This window comes from Macaca nemestrina, chromosome 19 (assembly GCF_043159975.1).
Source record: "Macaca nemestrina isolate mMacNem1 chromosome 19, mMacNem.hap1, whole genome shotgun sequence".
Lineage (NCBI taxonomy): Eukaryota > Metazoa > Chordata > Mammalia > Primates > Cercopithecidae > Macaca > Macaca nemestrina.
This window is the reverse complement of record NC_092143.1, coordinates 873,828-897,128: the sequence shown is the minus strand read 5'-3', so window position 1 is coordinate 897,128 and position 23,301 is coordinate 873,828. Positions and strand designations below refer to the sequence as shown.

General features: G+C 54.1%; 1 protein-coding gene across 11 annotated transcripts in view; it reads left to right on the top strand.

Moving 5' to 3' along the window:
- The window catches only part of LOC105489269 (CTD phosphatase subunit 1), an 84,299-nt gene that overhangs the window by 10,198 nt on the left and 50,800 nt on the right, over window positions 1–23,301 (top strand). For 4 of the 11 annotated variants that reach the window (XM_071085818.1, XM_071085821.1, XM_071085820.1 and 1 more), the window contains exons 2-5: window positions 6,146–6,229; window positions 6,960–7,053; window positions 9,016–9,144; window positions 15,729–15,879. In XM_071085818.1, coding sequence (XP_070941919.1) covers window positions 6,146–6,229; window positions 6,960–7,053; window positions 9,016–9,144; window positions 15,729–15,879 — 458 coding nt within the window. Of the gene's footprint in view, window positions 1–2,533; window positions 3,253–3,910; window positions 4,130–6,145; window positions 6,230–6,959; window positions 7,054–9,015; window positions 9,145–15,728; window positions 15,880–23,301 lie in introns of those variants that run through there. The other 7 variants (XR_011617254.1, XM_024795222.2, XM_011753990.3 and 4 more) reach the window with 6 other exon arrangements.

Genomic DNA, 23,301 nt, shown 5'->3' with positions numbered 1-23,301 from the left:
GCTTGTGATGCTGTTCTAGAAGTTTTCTTCCTCATATAGAACTAGGCATCTGCTGTAGTCACCCTGCCTGTGGCACCTCGGTTTTGCAGTGGCTCTTGTTTGACTCGTATTACGCTGTTGGTGACAGCAGGCAGTGCACGCCCAGCTCAGCTTACGGTCAACTTTTTTCAGACCTCAGGCTGAGCTGATGGCCCGAGGGAGGCTGTTTGTGGGAAGCAGGGCCAGCGCACACTCGCTCTTAGACCTGTGCTGGGGAAGGCAGGTGGCACCTGGCCTTGCTACCAGCCCTTCTTTGGAGCAAGAGGCCCCCGTCCTTGGTGGCAGCCTAGGGTCACTGTGCAAGGGGTCACACAGCTTCCCAGGCAGGACTTGGGCTGGGGGAAGAGTGGACAGCTCCCAGGGTGGACTCAGGCTGGGGGAAGAGTGGACAGCTCCCAGAGTGGACTTGGGTTGGGGAAGAGTGGACTGTTCCCAGGGTGGACTCAAAGTGGGGGAACAGTGGACAGCTCCCGGGGTGGACTCAGGGTGGGGAAGAGTGGACGGTTCCCAGGGGGATTCGGGGTTGGGAAGAGTAAATAGTTCCCAGGGTGGACTCAGGCTGCGGGAAGAGTGGACGGTTCCCAGGGTGGACTCAGGCTGCGGGAAGAGTGGACGGTTCCCAGGGTGGACTCAGGCTGGGAGAAGAGTGGATGGTTCCCAGGGTGGACTGAGGCTGGGGGAAGAGTGGACAGCTGCCAGGCAGGACTCGTGCTGGGGAACAGTGGACAGCTCCCAGGGTGGACTCGGGGTGGGGAAGAGTGGACGGCTCCCAGGGTGGACTGGAAGTAGGCGAAGAGTGGGCGGTTCCCAGGGTGGACTCGGGGTGGGGAACAGTGGACGGTTCCCAGGGTGGACTGAGGCTAGGGGAAGAGTGGACAGCTCCCAGGCAGGACTCGTGCTGGGGAACAGTGGACAGCTCCCAGGGTGGACTCGGGGTGGGGAACAGGGGACGGCTCCCAGGGTGGACTGGAAGTAGGCGAAGAGTGGACGGTTCCCAGGGTGGACTCGGGGTGGGGAACAGTGGACGGTTCCCAGGGTGGACTCGGAGTGGGGAACAGGGGACGGCTCCCAGGGTGGACTCGGGGTGGGGAAGAGTGGACGGCTCCCGGGGTGGACTCGGAGTGGGGAACAGGGGACGGCTCCCAGGGTGGACTCGGGGTGGGGAACAGGGGACGGCTCCCAGGGTGGACTCGGGGTGGGGAACAGGGGACGGCTCCCGGGGTGGACTCGGGGTGGGGAAGAGTGGACGGCTCCCGGGGTGGACTCGGGGTGGGGAAGAGTGGACGGCTCCCGGGGTGGACTCGGGGTGGGGAACAGGGGACGGCTCCCGGGGTGGACTCGGGGTGGGGAACAGGGGACAGCTCCCGGGGTGGACTCGGGGTGGGGAACAGGGGACGGTTCCCAGGATGGACTGAGGCTAGGGGAAGAGTGGACAGCTCCCAGGCAGGACTCGTGCTGGGGAACAGTGGACAGCTCCCAGGGTGGACTCGGGGTGGGGAACAGGGGACGGCTCCCAGGGTGGACTGGAAGTAGGCGAAGAGTGGACGGTTCCCAGGGTGGACTCGGGGTGGGGAACAGTGGACGGTTCCCAGGGTGGACTCGGGGTGGGGAACAGTGGACGGTTCCCAGGGTGGACTCGGAGTGAGGAACAGGGGACGGCTCCCAGGGTGGACTCGGGGTGGGGAACAGGGGACGGCTCCCGGGGTGGACTCGGGGTGGGGAAGAGTGGACAGCTCCCAGGGTGGACTCGGGGTGGGGAACAGTGGACGGCTCCCAGGGTGGACTCGGGGTGGGGAAGAGTGGACGGCTCCCAGGGTGGACTGAGGCTGGGGGAAGAGTGGACGGTTCCCAGGGTGGACTCGGGGTGGGGAACAGTGGACGGTTCCCAGGGTGGACTCGGGGTGGGGAACAGTGGACGGCTCCCAGGGTGGACTGAGGCTGGGGGAAGAGTGGACGGTTCCCAGGGTGGACTCGGGGTGGGGAACAGGGGACGGCTCCCGGGGTGGACTCGGGGTGGGGAACAGGGGACGGCTCCCGGGGTGGACTCGGGGTGGGGAACAGGGGACGGCTCCCGGGGTAGACTCGGGGTGGGGAACAGGGGACGGCTCCCGGGGTGGACTCAGGGTGGGGAACAGGGGAGAAAACCTTTGCCGAACGCACTCTGCAGGCGTCTTTTTATCCGTTGGTGTGAAGCCCCCACTGGCTGGAAGGTGCCCCACCCCCATGGAGTTTGCTGGACACCTTGGTTGGTTGTCGGTTGGTCATGACTTTGAGTCTTTCTAGACTCCTGTGTTCCATGTGTTTACGGTGTGTGCCTGATCAGTTCTGAAGTCAGGTAGTAAAAGTTCTGTTATTTTTCAAAATTGAAATTCCAGGTTTCCTGAATTTCCATGTAAATTTCAGAATCAACTTGTCACTTTCTACAAAAAAAACCCACTTATTTATTGATTAAGCTAGAGACACCCCAGATCTTTCTTCATGCTAACATGTTTAGGAAAGATTGGCAAAGTCCTCCTAGACCATATTTGAGGATTCCTGAAAAAATATTTCCCAAGCCGTAGTTTTAGTTTAAAAATGAGCAAAGCAAATAAATACAAACTGCCCGTTAGCTGTGCACATGAAGGAGAGGTCACAGCAGGAGGCAGCAGTGTCTTTCTCGCCCTGTACGTGCTTCCTCCTTGCTGAATGAGCTGGTTTAGCCTGTGTCTTTAACACCTGCAGCCAGCATTGCGAGGGGCACACACAGACTGAGCCGGAAGTCGTCAGGTTACAGAGACCCGCGAATCTTCAGACCTGAGCTGCACCTGCAGCCTTGGGGCAGGAGCGTCGGGTGCTGCCGCGGTCGCCTTTCCCTCTCTTCACCTTGCAGGGGGTAGAACAAGGAGTCCACAGCATGCTGGTGTCCTGTGTCGGGCAGAGGGTAGAATGAGGAGTCCACAGCATGCTGGTGTCCTTCGTCGGGCAGAGGGTAGAGCGAGGAGTCCACAGCATGCTGGTGTCCTTCGTCGGGCAGAGGGTAGAATGAGGAGTCCACAGCATGCTGGTGTCCTTCGTCGGGCAGAGGGTAGAATGAGGAGTTCACAGCATGCTGGTGTCCTGTGTCGGGCAGAAGGTAAAGCGAGGAGCCCGCCGTGAGCTGGTGTCGTGCGTCAGGCAGAGCATAGAAGGAGGAGCCCGCCATGAGCTGGTGTCCTGCATGGGACAGAGGATGGAGTGAGTAGCCCGCAGCTGGTGTCCTGCGTGGGGCAGGAACTGTGCAGGGTTTCCTTGCAGAAGGCCGATGGCAAAATGATGTCATCTGGAGACCAGGGACGCTTGTTAAAGGGGCTGAGGCTCCCAAGTCGGGTTGCTGCTAGGACTGAAGGAGCAGTGCCTAGGGGAAGGACATGGGGCCATTGGGAGGATTGGGTTTAGGTGTTGGTGGTGGGGCCGCAGAGCCCTGTGGGTGGAGGAAAACAGCTCAGCCGGGGAGTCGGCGGTGGGGGTTGGAGGGTGCCAGGCACCGGGGAGGAACCTGGATGTGGACATCCCGAGTGCAGCTGTGATGGCGGTGGGGACACAGACTCCTGGGCGGAGATGGCCCCCGCAGCCTCAGCAAGCAGGGAGCAGGTGTCCCTGAGACCTGGAAAGCCTGGTGGTGTCTTTGACCAGGTGCCGTGACCGGGAGGGAGGATGTTCCAGTGTGGGGGTTTGTGTGTTCTTTTTCTTTTTTTTCTTTTCTTTGTTTTTTTTCAGAGGTTGGGTTTTTTATGTTAAGTCTGCTCATTTGGGCATTTTAGGGCAGAACTGTAATCATTCATCGTAAAGTACTTTGGTAAAATTAAAGAAATCATACTTGTCACCTTAGAAAGTTTAACACTTTTTCCAACAGGTATCACTATTTGTTGTCTGGTTTAAGAAAAAACCTCATAAGGGCTGAGTCTCCTTTGTCCAAACTGCTTGGGGACAGAGAAGTGTTTTGGATTTCTGGATTTTTTTTGGATTTTGGAGTATTTGCATATATACGTGACGAGATGTCTTGGGGTTGGGACCCGAGTCCAAGTGCAGAATCCATTATGTTGCATATGCACCGTATACACACAGCCCGAAGGTAATTTTACACAACACTTGTAATAGTTTCATGCGTGAACAGAGCTTTGACTGCTGCCCTTCCCACAGGGTCAGGTGTGGAGTTTCCCGTGTGCTGTCGTGTCCGTGCTCAGGAGGTTTCATATTTGGGTTGGGAAAGCCCAATCTGAGTGTGAAAATTTAGATTCTTATAACTAGTAAGAAGCAGTTTTTAAACTATTTCTGAGAATTTTGGATTTACAGAATAGAGTTCTCGATAGAGTTCTCCTTGTGATTTTTTTTTTTTTTTTTTTTTTTTTTTTAAGATGGAGTCTCACTCTGTTGCCCAGGCTGGAGTGCAGTGGCGCCATCTCAGCTCACTGCAAACTCCACCTCCCGGGTTCCTGCCATTCTCCCGCCTCAGCCTCCCAAGTAGCTGGGACTACAGGTGCCGCCACCACGCCCGGCTAATATTTTTTTGTATTTTTAGTAGAGACGGGGTTTCACCGTGTTAGCCAGGATGGTCTCAATCTCCTGACTTCGTGATCCTCCCGCCTCAGCCTCCCAAAGTGCTGGGATTACAGGTGTGAGCCACCACACCTGGCCTGTGATTTTTTTTTAATGACTCTTTCTCTCTTTCCTCTTGTTTCTTCTGATTCTGACTTAGATGTGTCTGGGTTTCCTCCTGGGGGGCTGGTGGGAGGCTCTGTGTGAGCTTGTGGGGGCCGGGAAGTGTCATGGGTCCTGGGGTTGGTGAGGGCAGAGGAGGTGCAGGGGCAGGGCTGCCTTGTCTCACTCTCCTCGCGGGGTCAGGATCAGGGTTCCAGGACCCAGAGGAGCTCAGAGTCTTGATGGTCACTGGCAGCCCACTCCATCCCCGAGGGCACAGAGCCCCGCACCGCACCGTGTCGTGTCTCCTCAGCACCGTTCCTCTCCCGGGTGATCTGCACACGCCCATCCTCCTCCCCGGGAAGAACTCCCTTCTGCTTCCCTCCAGGCCTCAGACCCTTCCCTCCGAGCTTCCCTTCCACCCCCTCCAGACTGCAGACCCGCCCCTCCGAGTCTCCCAGCGCAGCCCGCCATGGCATAGTGGGCATGGAGGATGTAGCTCCGCCTCGTTGCCACCTGCGGCCTGATCCTCGTGCCCTCTCGATGACATGGCTGGGCGTCTCGGTGGGCCATGGGGCATCCCGCCTGGAAAAATCCCGTTGACAGATGCAGCTTGGGCAGCTGCCTCGTGTGTGTCCGTGGGGCAGGGTGTTCGGAGCAGCCCAGCTGGGGGGGGTGTGGGGTTGCAAGTACCTGGGGCGGATGCTGAGTGTTGGGCAGCCTCATGTCTGTGGGTGGGGTGGTTGGAGCAGCCCGGCTGGGACAGAAATGTGGGACTGTGAGCACCTAGGGGTGGGCGCTGAGTGCTGACTGGCCTCATGTCTTCGAGGAAGGGTGGTCGGAGCAGCCCAGCTGGGGCGGGAGTGTGGGGCCGCAGGCACCTTGGGCGGATGCTGAGAGCTGGGCGGCCTCTGGTCTTGTGGCCTTCAGATTTCAGCACTTCTTCCAGATGACCACTGTTTGGACAAACGAAACAGTTTGTGTTTATATAAAACCAGAATATTACAGTAGTTTTGTTAGGAAAACGTAGTTGCATCAGCCTCTCTCTAGACTGGGAATGATGTAAAAGTTTTAGATTTTATAAGTTCTCTATCACAAATGTCAGAGGATCACATATAAATGTGTATTTTGAGACAACTTTTACGTTCTCCCCGAGTCTCCTCTTTGAACCAGACATCCTTGTGTTTTCAGCCGTTCCACGGGTGGCACGGGGGTGGTGAGGCGTGGTGGCGTGTTGTTTTTTGCGTGTCGTTTTCGTGAGAGAGACCTACAGGTGGAAAGTCATTTGACAGACGAAGAAATGCCCTCAAGCGGTGAGGCCACCTGCCTACAAAGTTATGCGAGAGTTGGTGTAGTATTGGCACGAAAACTTAGATTTTAAAATTCGTACGGGAGGGCTCCTGTGATAAACCAAGCGATTTTGAAGTGTTCTTCCCTTCGTGTTTTGTAGGGCGGTTCTGGTGAGACTGGAAGGATGCAGCCACCCGGTTGTCATGAAAGGCCTGTGTGCTGAATGTGGCCAAGACCTCACCCAGTAAGTGTCCAGAAGAGTGAGATCTGCCTGCTGGGGCTCAAGGTGGTGGCCTCCCGGGAGGCTGAGAAGCTGTGCTAGGGACCCAGTGAGGCCCTTGGTTTCCCAGCGGCAGATGCAGACGCCTCCCTTGGGCCCCACGCGAGTCCCACTCAGCGGGTTTCCTTAGGAGGCGGTCCTTCCCGCTCTGCCATCACCCCAGCCTCGTGCCATTGTCAGTTGTGGTCGTGGGGGTGCTGGAGGGCTGAGACCTGTCTGTTTTCTCCTGACTGTGAAGACGCAGGTCGCCGAGTATCTGGAGCAGCGCCTCCCTCAGGACAGCCTGGCTGGTTCCCCCGAGCGCCCCCATGCTGGGGGCTGCTTTACCTCTAGTGCCCAGTGGTTTCTTGGATTTATCACTTGGGCAGTGGGAGGTGTGGCAGCTCCTTTTTCTGCATTTTCATGGTTGAGGGCCCGTTTCTGTTTCTGTGTGACTTTGTGGTTTGTTTTCATGAAGAACTGTGGCTCTGTGTGTTCACGAGTGTGGCCATGAGCTCAGTATTTCCACCAGTTTTCCTGTCTGTCTTTAAACAGTGGAGAACGTTTCCACAGTTGCCAACAGAATTAAGTTCTGTGCTCAGATAGCAGCATGTGTCTGTTAAAACATCAGCGGGAATCCCATCACTTAGAGCCCCGTGTGCATCTGTGCCCAGGCACTCAGCGGAAAGCTCTGAACCTGTCCTTGCACTCACAGGTTGCAGAGTAAGAACGGGAGGCAGCAGGTGCCACTGTCCACGGCGACCGTGTCCATGGTGCACAGCGTGCCGGAGTTGATGGTGAGCTCCGAGGTGAGCTGGGCGTCAGCGACTGCGTGTTGGGGAAGCGTGGTGCTCTGAGGAGGGCGGCTGCCGGGGGGAGGGCGGCTGCGGGGGGAGGGCGGCTGCCGGGGGGAGGGCGGCTGCGGGGGGAGGGCGGCTGCCGGGGGGAGGGCGGCTGCCGGGGGGAGGGCGGCTGCGGGGGGAGGGCGGCTGCCGGGGGGAGGGCGGCTGCGGGGGGAGGGCGGCTGCCGGGGGGAGGGCGGCTGCGGGGGGAGGGCGGCTGCCGGGGGAGGGCGGCTGCGGGGGGAGGGCGGCTACAGTAGCACTGATGTGTGGTTGTCTTTGTTGTTACTGAAACAACCCTCGTCACACAGATGACTTATGGGGCTGCTGCTTTCCTGAAACAGGGACGGCTGCTCTTGGTTCTCCACAGACAAGTCGGCCTGCAAAAGCGACTCGGGGCCCTGAGGCCCCATGTTCCGCAGCTGTGAACAGCCAGGCTCAGCCTGGGTTCCCTCGAGCCAAGTCCTAACTGGGGAGGGATGTGACAGCTGCTTGTGGAGCTCAGGAGGTGGCCGCGCTGCCAAGGCGTGTGCCAGATGAGCCGGGAGGGCGAAGCGTCTATTGGGGCAGATAATGGCAAGGAGTCGGTGGCCAGGGTCGGGCGAGGGGGCAGTGGTAGCACTTTGTTGGCTACAGGAGTGGCTGCTGCTGGTACCAGTGGGAAGCTGGCTCGGGAGAGTGGGCACACGCGGGGGTGGGTTGGGGGGTCCCAGGGCTGTTTGCCTTGTGCTGACAGGAGAGCCCACGGCGGGTACGTGGGGTGGAGAGAACGGGCAGGTGTTCGTGTGCCCAGTTAAGAGTGATTTGGGTTTTTATCTTCGAGTGTCTACGCCTCCTGTATGTATTTCAGGAGTTGCTGGGGCTCTGTGGGTCGGCGGCTCTGGCACCTCCTGTGCTCGAGGCAGACGCCATCTCCCCGACCTCACTTCACCCCATGGGTGAAAATGCTCTGGGAGCCGAGAAAAACTAGTATGTGATCTTACGGACTTTCAGGGCTGCGCAGTTTTGTGAGTAGGTAAAACACTTTGCAGTGTTACGATTTTGGTAAATTCGTGCTTTTAAATGATGGACACCAATTTCAGTCTGTCTTTTTACGGGAAAAACAAAATGCCAGATACAGGATTCTGGGTTTTCTGAATTACCAAACTTTAAACGAATGTAAAATGTGTGCACGTAAACCAAAGCCAGCAAGTTTGGGGGTGAAGGGAGGAGGAAGTACCCCTCATCTTTCCGGCACCTGCCGGCCCCTCTGTGCATTTCCCTTCGGGGACGGGGACGGGAGGAGGTACCGCCTGAGCGGGACCAGGATTTTGTTGTGAAGAGTGAGGGCCAGTTACAGTGAGAAAGGCAGCGTGGTGCGTTCTAGCACGTCACGTCCTGCGTCCCACGCTGGGCCACTGATGCCTGGGTGACTGGGCGCTTGGTAGCACCGCTCTGGGCCCCGCGTGGAGGGACACCCTGATGTGCTGTCGCCAGGTCCCCGGGTCTCTTCGAGGCACAAGAATAGGCTGAGCGTGGGAGGTTCTGAGCACATGGCCCTTGCCAGTCTCTGCTGCCCAGCTTGGGCCACCCGGCGTCTCCCTTCTCCCAGCCCGCTGACTTGGTTTCTTCGTTAATTTTGCAGCTCACTTTTATTGAGTGCTCCATACCATTGAAGTGGCTTTGATAGAAACAACCAGTTTCTCTTCCCCTCTGTTTTCATTGGCTCATGTATTTAACTGAATTATAAAATCGTGGTCACAAGCAAGGTTGCCGTGACCCAGCTGGTGACCCGGCCCCGGCTCTCGGCCTGTAGGGCGCAGGCCATGGGGAGTGCCGGGGGCTGGAGAGGGACGCGTTTATTTCGTTTTCTGTTTCTTGATAAAATGGAGTTTTACCTTGGATGCAAACATACTGACTTTGTCATTTCTTGTTTCTGTTTAATTGTAGCAAGCAGAGGAGCTGGGAAGAGAAGACCAGCAGCGACTGCATCGGAACCGGAAGCTGGTGCTCATGGTGGACCTGGACCAGACGCTGATCCACACAACCGAGCAGCACTGTCAGCAGATGTCGAATAAAGTGAGTGCGGCTGGCACCCCGGGTCCCGGAGCCGCAGGTCCTAGAACTTTGATTCAGAAGTGTGTTACCTTGTTTTTTAGATGATTTCCCACAGGTCAGCCTGGATTTCCAAAGCAGACTCTCTTGTTCTGGGTGTGGGCTGTGTGTCTGCTGGGCGGTTGGGTAGCATCTGGGCCCCCGGGCAGACATCTTGGTGCCCACTGTGTCTCGCACTTCCTGCTGTTTGTGCGGGAGCCCTTTGTGTGCCCGCGCGGCAGGCTGTCGGAGAGGGCGGAAGCGTTCCGAGCCTGTGAGGATGGTGCAGGGGATGGTGCGAGACGTGTCCTGAGAGTGGTGGTCTTGGTGGGGAGGACGTTGGTGTTGGATGCTTTTGTGTCGCTGGGATGTCAAGTGCAGGTGGTGGACCCCTGGGTTTGTGCTTGGGAGAGCTGGGCTGGAGGAAGAGGCTGGGAGGTGGTCAGTGTGCATTCTGCAGAGGAAATACAGGGAGAAACGAAGGATAAGGGCAGAGCCCTGTTTAATGCACACAGAACCCTTCCTGCACCTCAGCTGTGTCATCAGGATGGAGCCAGAGAAACTGAATTTCTAGACCAAAGGCTCTTTATGTCTGTGCCAAGAGGCTTGCCCAGAGGCTTGTGTGGGCCTAGACGGTCGCCAGCAGGGAGGCCCTCACCAACACTGAGTTGTTTTTTAAATGTTTGCTGTTAAACAGATACTATGTGGACTCTGGCGTTAGATTTGGGAGTTCAGGGGCCTGTCAGTTCTGACCTTTCCAGTTCCTAAAGCTTCCTGGGGATCTTGCAGGTCCCGATAGCAGACGCCCAGCAGGCTGGAGGGTGCACCGCAGAGCCAGGCGCCCTCCACTGCGGGATGGTGGGGCGTGGCACCAACAGCTGGGACAGATTGATGACAGTTACACCTAAGTCAAATTGGTGACCAGCTTCGTCTGAAAGATGTTTGGTTAAGTTCAGCCCGGTACGTCAGCCTGGTGGCCAGGGTGAGCTGCACAGATCCCCCAGGTGGCACAAACTCTCACGTTTTACGCTATTTGCAGAATGGAGAGAATCGAGTAACTGCCATGCTGCACAGGAGTTTCCTTTAGGGCCGGAATTCAGGCCTCACCCACAAAACAGCTTCTATTTTTGGCTGTGTTAGTCATTTGTGTGTATCATGGCATGTTATACAGCAATATATTCTTCTATGCAGTATAAACTGTGACTAGATATTTTCAGATTGCTTCATTCATATCCACTACTCTACTCACTAAGGTTTTTTTTAATGCCTATTTTCTGACAAACTAGGTTATTTTGAAGGATGTAAGGACTTTATGAAAATACATTCTGCACACATACACCTTCGTGAGTTGTTGTGACTGTTCCCTGCTTTTATTGTGCCTGTGAAGTTGGGCATTGAGTGAGTTTTATAGGCACAGCTCATTTTATGGTGCTTCACGGATACTGTGTGTTCCCAGAGAGGAGGCTCGGGGCACCCAGCGAGCACGGCTGTGGGTGTCATTCTCCAGCGGCGTGTGTGCCACACTCCGGAAATTCCCGTGTACTTCAGACTCCTCGGTAGTGGTCTGCTGTTACAGGGACCTGTAGTCAGTGATCTTTGAGGTCACTGTTGTCATAGTTGCTTTATTAGTGTTCTGTCAGCTCTAGGGGATTGTGATCTGCGATCTTTGAGGTCACTGTTGTCATTGTTTTGGGGTGCCGTGAGGCACACCCACATAAGACGGCAAGTGTAATGGGTAGATGTGTGGTCCTGACTGCTCCACCAACCGACCATTCCCTGTCTCTGTCCCGGTGCTGAGGCCTCCCTGTTCCCCGAGGCACAACTGTATTGAAATTAGGCCAAAGTAATAACTCTACAGGGACCTGTAGGTGTTCAAGTGAGAGGAAGGCTCACCAGTCTCTCACTTTAAATGAGAAGGTAGACGTGATTATGCTAAGTGAGGAAGGCACGCCGAAAGCCAGGAAAGGCCGCAAGCTGGGCCTCTTGCACTCAACAGCCAAGGTGTGAATGCAAAGGAAAAGTTATTGAAGCAAACTAACACACCTACTTCGGTGAACACACAAGTGATAAGACAGTGAAACAGCCTTGTTGCTGAGAAGGAGAAGGTTGTAGTGGTCTCAGTAGAAGATCAAACCAGCCTCAACATTCCCTTAAGCCAAAGCCTAATCCAGAACAAGGCGCGAACTGTCTTCGATTCTGTGAAGGCCAAGAGGGGTGAGGACGCTGCAGAAGAAAAGCTGGAAACCAGCAGAGGTTGGTTCATGAGGTTGAAGGAAAGAAGCCGTCTCAGTAACATAAAAGTGAAGGTGAAGCAGCAGGTGCTTAGGAGAAACTGCGGTAAGTTCCCCAGGGGATCAAGCTGAGATCATTGATGAAACTAAACACACTAAACAACAGATTTTCAGTGCAGACAAAACAGCCTTCTATTGGAAGATGATGCCGTCTAGGACTTTCATAGCTAGAGAGAAGTCAGTGCTTGGCTTCAAAGGACAGGCTGACTCTCTCGTTGGAGACTGACTAATGCGGCTGCTGACTTTAAGTTGAAGCCAGTGCCCAGGTGCCATTCTGAAAATCCCAGGGCCCTTAAGACTGAGGCTAAATCTCCTCTGCCTGCGCTCCATCCGTGGAACAACAAAGCCTGGATGACAGCACCTGTGTTCACAGCGTGGTTTACCGACCATTCGAAGCTCACTCTTGAGACCTGTTGCTCAGAAAGAGATTCTTTTCAGAAATATTCCTGCTCATCGACCATGCACCTGGTCACCCGAGAGCTCTGATGGAGATGTACAGGAGAAGAATGTTTTCACGCCTACTGACACCACATCCACCCTGCAACCTAGGGCTCAAGAAATGATTTCAACCTTCGAGTCTTACTACATCTTCTAAGGCTGGAGCTGCCTTAGAGGGCAATTCCTCTGATGAGTCTGGGAAAATCAAACAGAAAATCCTTCTGGAAAGGATTCACCGTTGTGAGTGCCCCCAGGAACATTCGTGATTCATGGGAGGACGTCAGAGTATCAGCATCAACCAGGAGTTCAGGAGATGGTGATTCCAGCCCTCAGTTCGGAAGGTGTTGGTTCTCACCTTCATGGATGACTTCCAGGGTGTCAGGACCTCAGCGGAGGAAGGGGCTGCAGGCGTGGTGGAAATAGTGAGAGAATTAGGAGTGGAGCCTGAAGATGACTGAATTCTGGCAACCTCAGGATGAAACTCGAACAGATGAGGAGTTGCATCTTACAGATGAGCAAAGAAAGTTTCTTGAAATGGAATCTGCTCCTGGAGAAGATGCTGTGAACGTCGTTGAAATGACAACAAAGGATTTGGAAGATTCCATCAACTTAGTTGATAAACCAGTGGCAGGGTCTACGGCGATTGCCCCTAGTTTTGAAACAAGTTCTTCTGTGGGTAAAATGCTATCAAACAGCATTGCATGCTACAGAGAAACCTTTTGTGAAAGGAAGAGTTGATTGATGGGATGAACTTCCTTGTCATCTTATTTCAAGAAACCGTCACAGCCACCCCCAGCCTTCAGTAAACACCCTCTGATCAGTCAGCAGCCGTCAGCATCGAGGTGAGACCGTACAGCAGCCAAAGAATGTGACTTGCTGAAGCCTCAGATGTTGTTAGCATTTTTTAATAATAAAATTATTTTTTATTTTTTTATTTTTTGAGACGGAGTCTCGCTCTGTTGCCCAGGCTGGAGTGCAGTGGCACGATCTCTATATCATGCAGCCTCCACCTCCGGGTTCAAGCCATTCTTGTGCTTCAGCCTCCCGAGTAGCTGGGACTACAGGTGTGTACCGCCACACCCAGCTAATTTTTATATTTTTAATAGAGATAGGGTTGCGCCATATTGGCCAGGCTGGTCTCGAACTCCAGACCTCAAGTGATCCACCTGCCTCAGCCTCCCAAAGTGCTGGGAGTACAGGCATTGAGCCACCGCACCCAGCCATTTTTAATAATAAAGTATTTTTAAATTAAGCTAGGTACATTGTTCTTTTAGACATAATGCTATTGCACATTTAATAAGCTACAGTAGAGTGTCAGCATGGATTATAGTCACTGGGAAACCAAAAAATTCCTGTGATTCTCAGTATCTCCAGGATAGGCCTGCTGAAGACAGTTGGGTCTGGTTATAATGTGGCTGTTTCTCAGTTGTGTGGTCTGGAAGGCGACAATGTCCTGATGTAGTGGGGAAGGGGGTCTAAGCATGAACTGACCGTCCTCTGCCTCCTCAGTAGTGTTAGTGTACCCCACTCGACATCCAGAGGAGACCCTGAGGCGGTGCCTGGCCGTACTCCTGGCCCCTCTGAAAGCAATTTCGGGGCTCAGAAGTGGTGCTGGCCACACCTCCCGAAGCCTGGACAGCTGCTGGACTTGTTACTGTTGAGTAATGGGAAAGTTGTTGCTAGAACGTTTCACTCCTAAATCTTTAACAGAGTACCTTCTTCATGAGGGTCGTAATTAACTTAGAGCTAGAAAAATGTAACTGGGAAAGTTGTTACTAAAACCTTTCGCTGGTAGATCTTTAACAGAGTAGCTTCTTCCCGAGGGTCCTAACTAACTTAGAGCTGGAAAAATGTAACTGAGCTTAATTAAAGCCATTAAGAGTAAATATTTTACTGAGAAATTAACAGGGTTAAAAGGATAGAAGTTTAACTTCCTGAGGAAAGCAGTCTTATTTGCATGTCGATCATATGTAGGCGAGTGAGTCGGTATCGCTCATTTCATCTGTCTACTAAATACGATTTAGAATACGTTTCGGCTTCTGTGTTGTGTATGTAAATGAAAGAAACTGTATCTGAAAATCACCAGGTTACCTGGGAATGTTGATTTCCTTTGTTCAGTAGCTCAGGAAAGCACTGTCAGCAACGTGTCAGCATTTGAAGAAACAAAGGCAGAAGTGACATTGGTGGTTATCTCGTAGTTAGTGTAGGTTGTTACTGTTGGCTGGTTATTGGGGTGGTTATCCTAGGCGGTCGTTGCAGGTAGGTAGTTATCGTGAGTAGTGAGTGTAGCTGTCATCGGTGGTTATGTGGTTATCACAGGTGGTGACTGTTGGCTGATTATCAGGGGTGGTTATCATGTAGTTATCACAGGTTGTTACTGTTGGCTGGTTATCGGGGTGGTTATCAGGGACGGGTTGCTGCAGGTAGGTAGCTAAGCATGAGTAGTGAGTAGAGCTGTCATCGGTGGTTATCGTGTGGTTATCGTAGAGGCTGTTACTGGTAACGTGATGACCCAGCGTGGTGGTCTTGAACAGTTGTTGCAGGTGGGTGGTTATCCTAGTAATCATGGGCAGTCGTTAATCACATGCATCGAGGGCATTCCCGCAGCTGAGAAGGCCGCACTCGCTCACTCATACCACGTTCATGGAAAGTGCTTACACAGTGGGTTTTAAATGCCACAGGTAGCGCCTTGCACCAGTTAGGGTCACGTCCTTATTTGGAGGGGCAGGTGGACATGCAACCTCTGTCCCACATGGAGGGATGGGCGCACGTGTGGTCCTCTGTCCCACATGGAGGGGCGTGTACACACTGTCCCCTATCCCATGTGGAGGGATGTGTGCACACGCATGTCCTCTGTCCCATGTGGAGGGGCATGTATACATGTCCTCTGTCCCACGCCCATGTGGAGGGGTGTGTACACACTGCTGTCCCCTGTCCCATGTGGAGGGGCGAGTGCAGACACATGTCCTCTGTCCCATGTGGAGGGGTGTGTGCACACTGTCCCCTGTCCCACATGGAGGGGTGTGTGCACACGCATGTCCTCTGTCCCACATGGAGGAGCATGTACACACATGTCCTCTGTCCCATGTGGAGGGGTGTGTACACACATGTCCTCTGTGTGGAGGGGCACGTACACACACATGTCCTCTGTCCCATGTGGAGGGGCATGTACACACATCCTCTGTCCGTGTGGAGGGGCGTGTACACACACATGTCCTCTGTCCCATGTGGAGGGGCGTGTACACATGTCCTCTGTCCCATGTGGAGGGGCATGTACACACACATGTCCTCTGTCCGTGTGGAGGAGCGTGTACACACGCATGTCCTCTGTCCTTGTGGAGGAGCGTGTACACATGCATGTCCTCTGTCTGTGTGGAGAGGCGTGTATACACGCATGTCCTCTGTCCGTGTGGAGGAGTGTGTACACATGCATGTCCTCTGTCCGTGTGGAGGAGCGTGTACACATGCATGTCCTCTGTCCGTGTGGAGAGGCGTGTACACACGTGTTCTCTGTCCCATGTGGAGGGGTGTGTACACACACGTTTTCTGTCCGTGTGGAGAGGTGCATACACACACATGTCCTGTGTCCCGTGTGGAGGGGCGTGTACACACATGTTCTCTGTCCGTGTGGAGAGGTGCGTACACACACATGTCCTGTGTCCCATGTGGAGGGGCAGGCATATGCATGTCTTCAGAATGCCTGTCTCGGACACGTGTGTCTTCAGGACGCCTGTCTCGGACACGTGTGTCTTCAGGACGCCTGTCTCAGGCACACGGGTTGTGGGGGCTGCTGGGGCTCCTCAGACCTTTTCTCCTGACTGTTGCTGCCGTTCTTTTCAGGGCATCTTTCACTTCCAGCTGGGCCGGGGTGAGCCCATGTTGCACACGCGCCTGCGTCCGCACTGCAAGGACTTCCTGGAGAAGATCGCCAAGCTGTACGAGCTGCACGTCTTCACCTTCGGCAGCCGGCTGTACGCGCACACCATCGCAGGTCAGTGCGCCGCGGCCGGAGGGGCCGTGGGAACCGTGGGGTTCTTTCCGGTTTTCGGTGATGGTTTCTTAAAGATGAAGAAAGAAAAGAAGCTCCCCTGCAACTCAGTTGTGGTCTTGGAGTTGGCCGTTGTGCAGGGGGTTGTGAGAGGTAAGGGAATTCTGCCCCTGCGGCCGGCGGGTGGGGCTGGAGCTGCTCTGGCCGGGTGCAGTACTGGGTGGGCCACTCTGGGAGTTTGTCAGGACGACGTGGGCACGTGGAACCACCTTCTGTGAGATACTCTGACAGACACCTGTTAATCAGTTCACAGGGACTTCAGGCCAGGCTGCTTGTGTGTGCTCGTGCCGGGTGCTCTCACTATACACAGTGTGGCCGTCCCCTACCTGCACGTGGGCACCCTTAGGATTTAGCGTTTGCTTCTGTCTCCCTGGGTGGTAGCGTGAGTGCCAGTCTGCAGCAGCAGGATGAAGCAAGGGGACAGTGCCACGGGACGGTGACTGTCCCATGTGTACGATGCAAGGGGACAATGCCACAGGATGGTGACCGTCTGTCCCACGTGGACGAAGCGAGGGGACGATGACATGGGACAGTGACCATCTGTTCCATGTGGATGAAGCAAGGGGATGATGACATGGGACGGTGACCATCTGTTCCATGTGGACGAAGCAAGGGGATGACGCGGGACGGTGACCGTCTGTCCCACGTGGACGAAGCAAGGGGACGACGCGGGACGGTGACCGTCTGTCCCACGTGGACAAAGCGAGGGGACAACGACGCGGGACGGTGACCGTCTGTCCCAAGTGGACGAAGCAAGGGGACGACGCGGGATGGTGACCGTCTGTCCCACGTGGACAAAGTGAGGGGACAACGACGCGGGACGGTGACCGTCTGTCCCACGTGGACGTGGGCCCGAGTGGCAGTGTGGGCTCCTCCGTGCCGGCTCCAGAGGTTTAGATTGAGTGTTTTAAAATTCAAAGATCTTTCCGGATTGGTCTTAGTCTTTTGTTGTTGGTGGGGAAATGAATTTTGAATCCTCCTTTAATATTTAGTGCTTTTCTAGGAATTTTGATCATGACCTTTAATTCCTCTTGTAATTGAAATTCGAAACATTCACTTGTAACATTATGGCTGCTGCTGTATGGCTGCCTGAGATCGATGATGTGAAGACAAGTAATTATGCACAAGGGTGATACTGCTCACGTCCTCAAGCCAGTAAAGAACCTGCTGGCCAGGCGCCATGGCTCACACCTGTAATCCCAGCACTTTGGGAGGCCGAGGCAGGCGGATCACGAGGTCAGGAGATCGAGACCATCCTGGCTAACACGGTGAAACCCCGTCTCTACTAAAAATACAAAAAATTAACCGGGCGTGGTGGCGGGCGCCTGTAGTCCCAGCTACTCGGGAGGCTGAGGCAGGAGAATGGCATAAACCCGGGAGGCGGAGCTTGCAGTGAGCCGAGATCGCGCCACTGCACTCCAGCCTGGGCGACAGAGCAGACTCTGTCTCAAAAAAAAAAAAACAAAAAACAAAAGAAATAGCGCCTGCTATGATTTGGGATTTTACAGCCCCCAAGTCCATATGTTAAAACCCAGTCTAGGCCGGGCGCGGTGGCTCACGCCTGTAATCCCAGCACTTTGGAAGGCTGAGGCAGGCGGATCACAAGGTCAGGAGATCGAGACCACGGTGAAACCCCATCTCTACTAAAAATACAAAAAATGAGCTGGGCGCGGTGGCGGGCGCCTGTAGTCCCAGCTACTCGGGAGGCTGAGGCAGGAGAATGGCGTGAACCCGGGAGGCGGAGCTTACAGTGAGCCAGGATCACGCCACTGCACTCCAGCTTGGGCGACAGAGCAAGACTCCGTCTCAAAAAAAAAAAATAAATAAATAAATAAAACGCAGTCCCAAGGCGAGGGTGTCAGGAGGGGTGTGGAAGGCGGTGAGGTCGGGAGGACTCCATCCTCCTGAGTGGAATCAGGGCCCTTACCCAGGCGGGTTCTGGGAGCTGCGGGAGGCGCAGCAAGCCAGTTCCCACTGACCTGCAGCCGCGTCGCTGGCGCCTTGGTTGGACGCTGCCTCCAGAACTGTGAGGAAGGGACGTCCGTTCCTGAGTCACCCACGCTGTGGAGTTTCTTCAGAGCAGCCCAGGCCTACTAAGCTGCCTTAGTCAACTTCCACTATGTGGAAATAGACCCCCGAATCCCTGTGTGTCCCAGCCCCGGACTCCCTGTGTGTGTCCCAGCCCCGGACTCCCTGTGTGTGTCGCAGCCCCGGACTCCCTGTGTGTGTCGCAGCCCCAAATCCCTGTGTGTGTCCCAGCCCCAAATCCCTGTGTGTGTCCCAGCCCCGGACTCCCTGTGTGTGTCGCAGCCCCAAATCCCTGTGTGTGTCCCAGCCCCGGACTCCCTGTGTGTGTCGCAGCCCCAAATCCCTGTGTGTGTCCCAGCCCCGGACTCCCTGTGTGTGTCCCAGCCCCGGACTCCCTGTGTGTGTCCCAGCCCCGGACTCCCTGTGTGTGTCCCAGCCCCGGACTCCCTGTGTGTGTCGCAGCCCCGGACTCCCTGTGTGTGTCCCAGCCCCAAATCCCTGTGTGTGTCGCAGCCCCAAATCCCTGTGTGTGTCGCAGCCCCAAATCCCTGTGTGTGTTCCAGCCCCGGACTCCCTGTGTGTGTTCCAGCCCCGGACTGCCTGTGTGTGTTCCAGCCCCAAATCCCTGTGTGTGTTCTAGCCCCAAATCCCTGTGTGTGTTCTAGCCCCAAATCCCTGTGTGTGTTCCAGCCCCAAATCCCTGTGTGTGTTCCAGCCCCAAATCCCTGTGTGTGTTCCAGCCCCAAATCCCTGTGTGTGTTCCAGCCCCAAATCCCTGTGTGTGTTCCAGCCCCAAATCCCTGTGTGTGTTCCAGCCCCGGACTCCCTGTGTGTGTTCCAGCCCCGGACTCCCTGTGTGTGTTCCAGCCCCGGACTCCCTGTGTGTGTTCCAGCCCTGAATCCCTGTGTGTGTTCTAGCCCTGGACTGTGCCTTCGCAGCCAGTACCAGGCACCTCCCAGGGGCCAACCCGTAAGTCACACACCGCAGTGCGGGTGACGCCCACGCAGACCAGACGCCCGAGGGGCGTCACGTTCACAATAACAAATGTCAGGGAGAGACTAAAGACCAGAGAAGTCTTCCTCACGGTCGTCATATCCGTGGCTCTCCCCTGTTCTCTGTTTTTTTGTGTGTATAATTTTGCCGAGTTTGTCTTAATATGTGCACAAGTTTATGTACTGTTCTTTTCACGTAAGATTTCATCACCAAGAATTCATCCATCCCTTTATTATAAATCTTCATCATTTTATGTGAGTTTTTCCCTCCTCTGTGGACTGGATCCTCTGGGTGAGTTCCTGAAACCCAGCTTGTTCAGTGGGGGAGTGGTTCCTGACCCCCAGGACTGTGAGCACCGCGCGCTGCATGGCCTGCTCCCTGGCAGGTGACGCGTTTGCCTCCTGCCTCCCGCCTCCCACACAGGGTGCTCCCCAGCGGGCACAGCCTGGCGACCTGCAAGTCTGATTCCTGAAGGCGGCAGGCAGTCCAGGATGCACCGGTGATTTTTCCTTCTCCTGTCCCATCTTCTGTCCGTGTATCTAGTGCCCATGCAAATGTTTCTTATTTGGGGCATCCTTCTCCAGGTCTCTCTCTTTAAAGTTGGGGTTATGTAGGTTGGCTGTTGCACACGTCTTGCTTATCCTTTTCTGAGGGACGTCAACGTTTGTTGGTCAGAGCACACAAGCCCCAGTGAGGATGAGTATGTGGAAGGCTCGAGTCTGTTTAAATGCTTGGCTGGAGGGGATTTGGGCCAAAAGCAGAGGGGTCCCAGGTTTTAGCTGGGCCACACCCTTGCCACCCTTCACACCGACAGGCAGGGCATGGGACACTACAGTCAGATTCCACGTTCATGAGGCCTCGTGTGGTGAAAGATGAAGCAGGTGAAGAGAATGCCATGTTTCTTTATCAGCCTGAAAGCTGGAGGGAGCCTGGTAGCTGCCTGCAAATTCAGCAGAACATCCATACTGACATCTGCAGGCCCCTGAGCCACTTGGACAGCAGAGCACGGGGCCTGCTGGTGGGTGCGTGTCTGTGGAGGGCCTCGAGCGTGGGTGGGGGCGTGGCTGCGGAGGGCCTCGAGCGTGGGTGGGTGCGTGGCTGCGGAGGGCCTCGAGCGTGGGTGGGTGCGTGTCTGTGGAGGGCCTCGAGCGTGGGTGGGGGCGTGGCTGCGGAGGGCCTCGAGCGTGGGTGGGGGCGTGGCTGCGGAGGGCCTCGAGCGTGGGTGGGGGCGTGGCTCTGGAGGGCCTCGAGCGTGGGTGGGTGCGTGGCTGCGGAGGGCCTCGAGCGTGGGTCCTGCTGCGGGGAGACCCGCTGGGTTTGCTGGCATCACCGGGCCCTGTCTGGCGCCTTCTGCGTTTCAAGCTCTGCTATCTACGTGAAAGTCCAGCATTCCAGTATGTCCAAGGGATGGGCTGAAACCAGACGAAGACATCACAAGAAAACTGCAGACCAGTATCCCTTTGAACATGGACGCAGAGATTCTCAGCAGAACACGGGCCCTCGAGCCCAGCAACGCGGGAGGAGGACTGCGTCCAGGCTGCGGTTCAGGAAGGCCCAGCTTGGCTTCGTCGTGGCTGGCGGGATCTGTAGAGATGACCTGGGTCAGCTTTTCTGCAAGTGAGAAAGTGAGGTCCGGACTGAAGCCTGAGGTGGCTGCTGAGCTTCCGCCTTTGATGCTTTTCATTTTGAAAGTGACCGTGTTGATAGCATGTGTGCTTTCAGTATGACTAGGACAGAAATGTTGAGTGTTTGGGATGCGTGTCTTTTATGTGATTGTAGAGACGCTAATAATTCCATTAACAGACTTTAGATTTAGCGACTTCGTGGCCTCAGTGATCATCTAGAAGTTAAGTGTCTGTATATAGTAAGAAACAATTGTGTTTATTTCTCCTTTAAGTCCAGGTATCTTTTGTTACTGAAATACTAACAAACCAGTGACATCAAGGAAGGGAAAGCTCCTGGCAGTGTTGCATTGGAAGCGTTTGGAGGTGGTGATGCTTCAGCCAGGAGGCGGGTTCATCTTCCCAGAAGATCTTATGGACCCCGGAGTGCATTGTGCGTAGCGCCGCGGGGCTGCAGGGTAACTGAGGTGGCGCCCAGAGCAGCTCTTCTGTTTTAACTGTCATGCGTATGTTTCAACCTGTATCGAAAACAGCCAGCGTGTTTCTCGCGTTTGTGATCTCAGAGGTGGTGGTACAGAGGTTGAGCTCAGTAGGGATGGGTGCAGGCAGTAGTTGATTAAAAGCCAGTGTGAAAACAATAGTGATTGCGTGGAGTGCAGTCAGGGCACGTTCAAATCCCGGAAGTGGACCCCGTGTGCCACGCGGAGATGTGGAGCCGGGCGTTGTGGGTGCGTTCAGATCTGGAAGTGGACCCCGTGTGCCGCGCGGAGATGTGGAGCCGGGCGTTGTGGGTGCGTTCAGATCTGGAAGTGGACCCCGTGTGTCATACAGGGGCGTGGAGCCAGGTGCTCCAGTGAGTCTTAAGTCTTGAGAGGATGTGGGCTGCGTGGTTGGAGTTTGGGTTCACAGTGCTTCTGAGATGTCTGGTCTACCTCCTGTGCTTCATGCAGAGCTGACGGTTATGCAGGGGACCTGTGTGCCATGATGAGATCACATACCCAGCTCTCGACTCTGGACTGGCTCACTCTTCTGCAGTCTAGTCTCCGTTTTGTTCCATGGCACCTGCACGTGTCATGCCAGATAGAGGTTGTGTGTGAATGTGTTCAGTTTTCTTATAATTTCAGCCTCTTGGGAGGGTAATAATTGTGTTGTATTCATTCCTGTACCTTATATTCCTGGCAAAATTCCAAGTAATGTTAAACTCAGTAAATGTTAAATGAACAAACACTCTTACACGTTATCTACGTGCCATGGAATACCTATCTCTTGAGGTATGTCCAGATTTATGGCTTCAGCCACTTGTATGATGAGTAGCTGAAACATTTCCTTGTGAGGCTTCATACTTACCGTAGCTTTTTCTCTCCAGAATGTTTTAAATGGCCAGTGAAATTAAATTGACATTGAACTTGATGCCTCCAACATATTTTACCAATAGAATAAATTACCTGAAAAGTCTGTTTTGTTTTTGTTTAGTACCCCTACTTCCACAAACTGAAATACGTTTACTATATATTCTGTGGTTCTTGTAAATTAGCAAGAGATGACTTATTTTTAAATTATCTTTCTTTAAAATTATGGGCACTTCACTGTAAATTGAAGACTTTGCAAACTTAGGAAGGTAATACAGTAAGCTAAAAGTTCAGAAGATAAATTTATAGATCAGGAAACCCAGAGCAGAGGTAATACCAAGAAACCTCTGCCTGATTTCTTGATTGTGACGGCGGTGCCTCCTGAAGTGCAGAAGGGGTGTTTGCAGATAGCATGGTTTTACCGTCTTTAAAGAGTCAGAGCAGAGCATCAAGCACGTAAAGCTCTTTAGAAAATTACTTTTAAAAAATTAAACTAGACTTGTAATTAACAGATGTCGTGTAAAGTACAAGCGTCAACTGTAGCCCGGGCAGATTCTTTGCTGCGGAAGCAGCTTCTGCACTAGCTGGTCACTGTGGTGTCGCGATGTCCTTCCTTCCCAGTCTCCTCTGTCAGGCAGGCTTCCTCGATGTTGCCCGAATGACCAGCGTAAACGTGTGTCATAGTGAGAAGTAACCGACCTTCCTGTGTTTGTACAGCACAACGTGTGAGTCTGTGTGATTCTCCTGAAGTAACTTAGGAGAAGCACAACACAGCGTGTGAGTCTGTGTGATTCTCCTGAAGTAACTTAGGAGAAGCACAACACAGCGTGTGAGTCTGTGTGATTCTCCTGAAGTAACTTAGGAGAAGCGCAACACAGCGTGTGAGTCTGTGTGATTCTCCTGAAGTAACTTAGGAGAAGCAAGCTTCCTTGGTAACCTTTCCTCCACTAACCGTTACAGATAACAGCAGGGCCGCCCGCCCGGGGTTCGCAAAGACCGTGTCCGAGGTGACGCAGGGTAGTTTCAGTTCAGCGTCCAGACTCCATCACGCGAAGAACCACATGCAGAGCGTTTTGACGTTGAACGGTGACTCACCCGTTTGACTTATGAAGTGCCTTCCATAGTTTTCACATCCATCTGGTTTAGACAGGTGCTTCAGTAGGATGTTACAAATTTTCCATGTTAATAGAATTGTAAACACTTACAGACATGATTCGTGTTTGACAAATAAGTTCACCGTAAGAGAAAAGAAGCCCTCCGTGAGCCCGGTCTTACACGAAAAGGGATGAAGTGTTTGGTGCCAATTCATCGTGTTTTGTGTCTGCCACTGTAAAATAACATTCAAGACTTCACCACGCACTGTGTGACCTCA